The sequence below is a fragment of the Cebus imitator genome, unplaced genomic scaffold (genome assembly GCF_001604975.1).
Source record: "Cebus imitator isolate Cc_AM_T3 unplaced genomic scaffold, Cebus_imitator-1.0 Scaffold50, whole genome shotgun sequence".
Classification (NCBI taxonomy): domain Eukaryota; kingdom Metazoa; phylum Chordata; class Mammalia; order Primates; family Cebidae; genus Cebus; species Cebus imitator.
In genome coordinates this window covers 575,303-577,371 of record NW_016107365.1, presented here as the reverse complement: position 1 = coordinate 577,371, position 2,069 = coordinate 575,303, and the positions used below count along the sequence as shown (strand labels likewise).

The 2,069-nt window shown below is 40.7% G+C and overlaps 1 protein-coding gene across 4 annotated transcripts in view; it reads right to left on the bottom strand.

The window, feature by feature from the left end:
* The window catches only part of CDK7 (cyclin dependent kinase 7), a 45,153-nt gene that overhangs the window by 15,622 nt on the left and 27,462 nt on the right, over positions 1 to 2,069 (bottom strand). For all 4 annotated transcript variants that reach the window (XM_017527574.2, XM_017527572.2, XM_037738148.1 and 1 more), the window contains one exon: positions 847 to 946. In XM_017527574.2, the coding sequence (XP_017383063.1) occupies positions 847 to 946 (100 nt within the window). The remainder of the gene's footprint in view (positions 1 to 846; positions 947 to 2,069) is intronic.

Sequence of the window (2,069 nt, the reverse complement as noted above, 5' to 3'; positions counted from 1 at the left end):
CTCCCAAAGTGCTGGGATTACAGGTGTGAGCCACCGATCCCAGCCTGGGGATTTTCTTACTGTAAGATGATGGTCTGTGTTAGAGAAATCCTATAGTAACATTGTATCTGTTCTGTTTCTACAGAACTAAAATACTGGTCTCACAGAAGGTTGAAGTTACACAGAACTTTAGCTGCAGTGGTGGTATTATGTATCTCCTAAGCGTACTTAAAACAGCTCCAAACAAAAAACCCCTCAGAAGGACAAAAGTTTATCTAAACATATTTAGTTATTTTAGAGATACTGCCATATTACAAGTGAATTTCTATGTTCTGAAGTATATAAAACTATCTACAATAAAGTTCTTATTGTCCTAAGTGGAAGATATTCTCATTTCATGTTAATATTTTAAAATGTTGCATTTGGCTTTTTAAAAATTGGTCTATTTGTAGGCTTTTTGTTGTAAGGACATTGGTAGGACAAGAATTCTTTTTTTTTTTTTGAGACAGAGTCTTGCTCTGATGCCCAGGCTGGAGGGCAGTGACGCAATGTCGGCTCACTGCAACCTCCGACTCCCAGGTTCAAGCGATTCTCCTGTCTCAGCCTTCTGAGTAGCTGGGACTACAGGCACCCACCACTACGCCTGGCTAATTTTTCTAGTTTTAGTAGAGACAGGGGTTTCACCTTGTTGACCAGGCTGGCCTCGAACTCCTGACCTCAAGTGATCCGCTTGCCTCTGCCTCCCAAAGTGCTGGGATTAAAGGCATGAGCCACCATGCTCGGGCTAGAACAAGAATTCTTATACAAACTGTAAGAACAAATAACTCCAACAGCAATATTAAAGTGTGTACATTAATTTAGACTTACCCTTAGAAGTAACTCTGCTAATATACAGCCAACAGCCCACATGTCCACACCCACACCATACATCCTAGCTCCAAATAGTAACTCAGGGGCCCGATACCACCTAAAGAACAAAAAGAATTAGTATCATTTTAGCATAAAATTATCAAAGCACGTCTTAGAGATGAACAATCCTTGTCTGTTTTTAAAGCCAATCCCTTATTTTAAACACTAGATACCATACTGTTTCGTGAAGTTTTAAATATAATGCCTTTGCAATTCTCTCCTTTTTCTCCTACATTATCGGTCTTTTGTTTTCTACTAGACCTTTCCCAATGATGTACAAACATACTAGTATTCCTCCAGCCTTAAACTTCTCTGGACCCTATCTCCCCTAACAGGTACCTCCTCATTCTCTGATTAGTTCAAAGAATTGTCTGTTCTTACTCTCTCCAATTCTTTTTCTTCCATCCTCTTAAAACCTTTTCAATCAGGCTTTTATCCTTACCATTCTACCACAACTGCTCTTATTAAGCTTATCAGTGATGGCCACACTGCTAAATCTCATTGTCAACTCTCAAAGTCTTCATCTTAATTTGACTTATTAGCAACATTTGATTCACAGACAGAGACAATATGAGATACTAGTAGATGAGAAAGCATCAGTTAACAATGCTCTTGTACACAGGGCCCTGTTTCTATGAGTTCCTGAATGATGAGCTTAATTGATGTAGCAATTACATAAACAATTACTCACATCCCCTACTTCTTACTCAGGGCTTAGGTGATTTATACTCAATGACGTGTATTTGAAAGAAGGTGGCAAAATAATTTAAAACAGTGAATTTGGGGCCAGGCACAATGGCTCACACCTGTAATTCCAGAAATTTGGGAGGCCGAGGTGAGAGGATTGCTTGAGATCAGCCTGGGCAACATGGCGAGATCCATCTCGATAAAAACTTTAAAAAATTAGACAGCTGTGGCCAGGTGTGGTGGCTCATGCCTGTAATCCTAGTACTTTGGGATGCCAAGGTGGGCAAATCACAAGGTCAAGAGTTTGAGACTAGCCTGACCAACATGGTAAAACCACTTCTTTACTAAAAATACAAAAATTAGCCGGGCGTGGTGGTGAACGCCTGTAATCCCAGCTACTCAGGAGGCTGAGGCAGGAGAATCACTTGAACCCAGGAGGCAGAGGTTGCAGTGAGCAGATATTGTACCACTGCACTCCAGCCTGGGTGACAGAG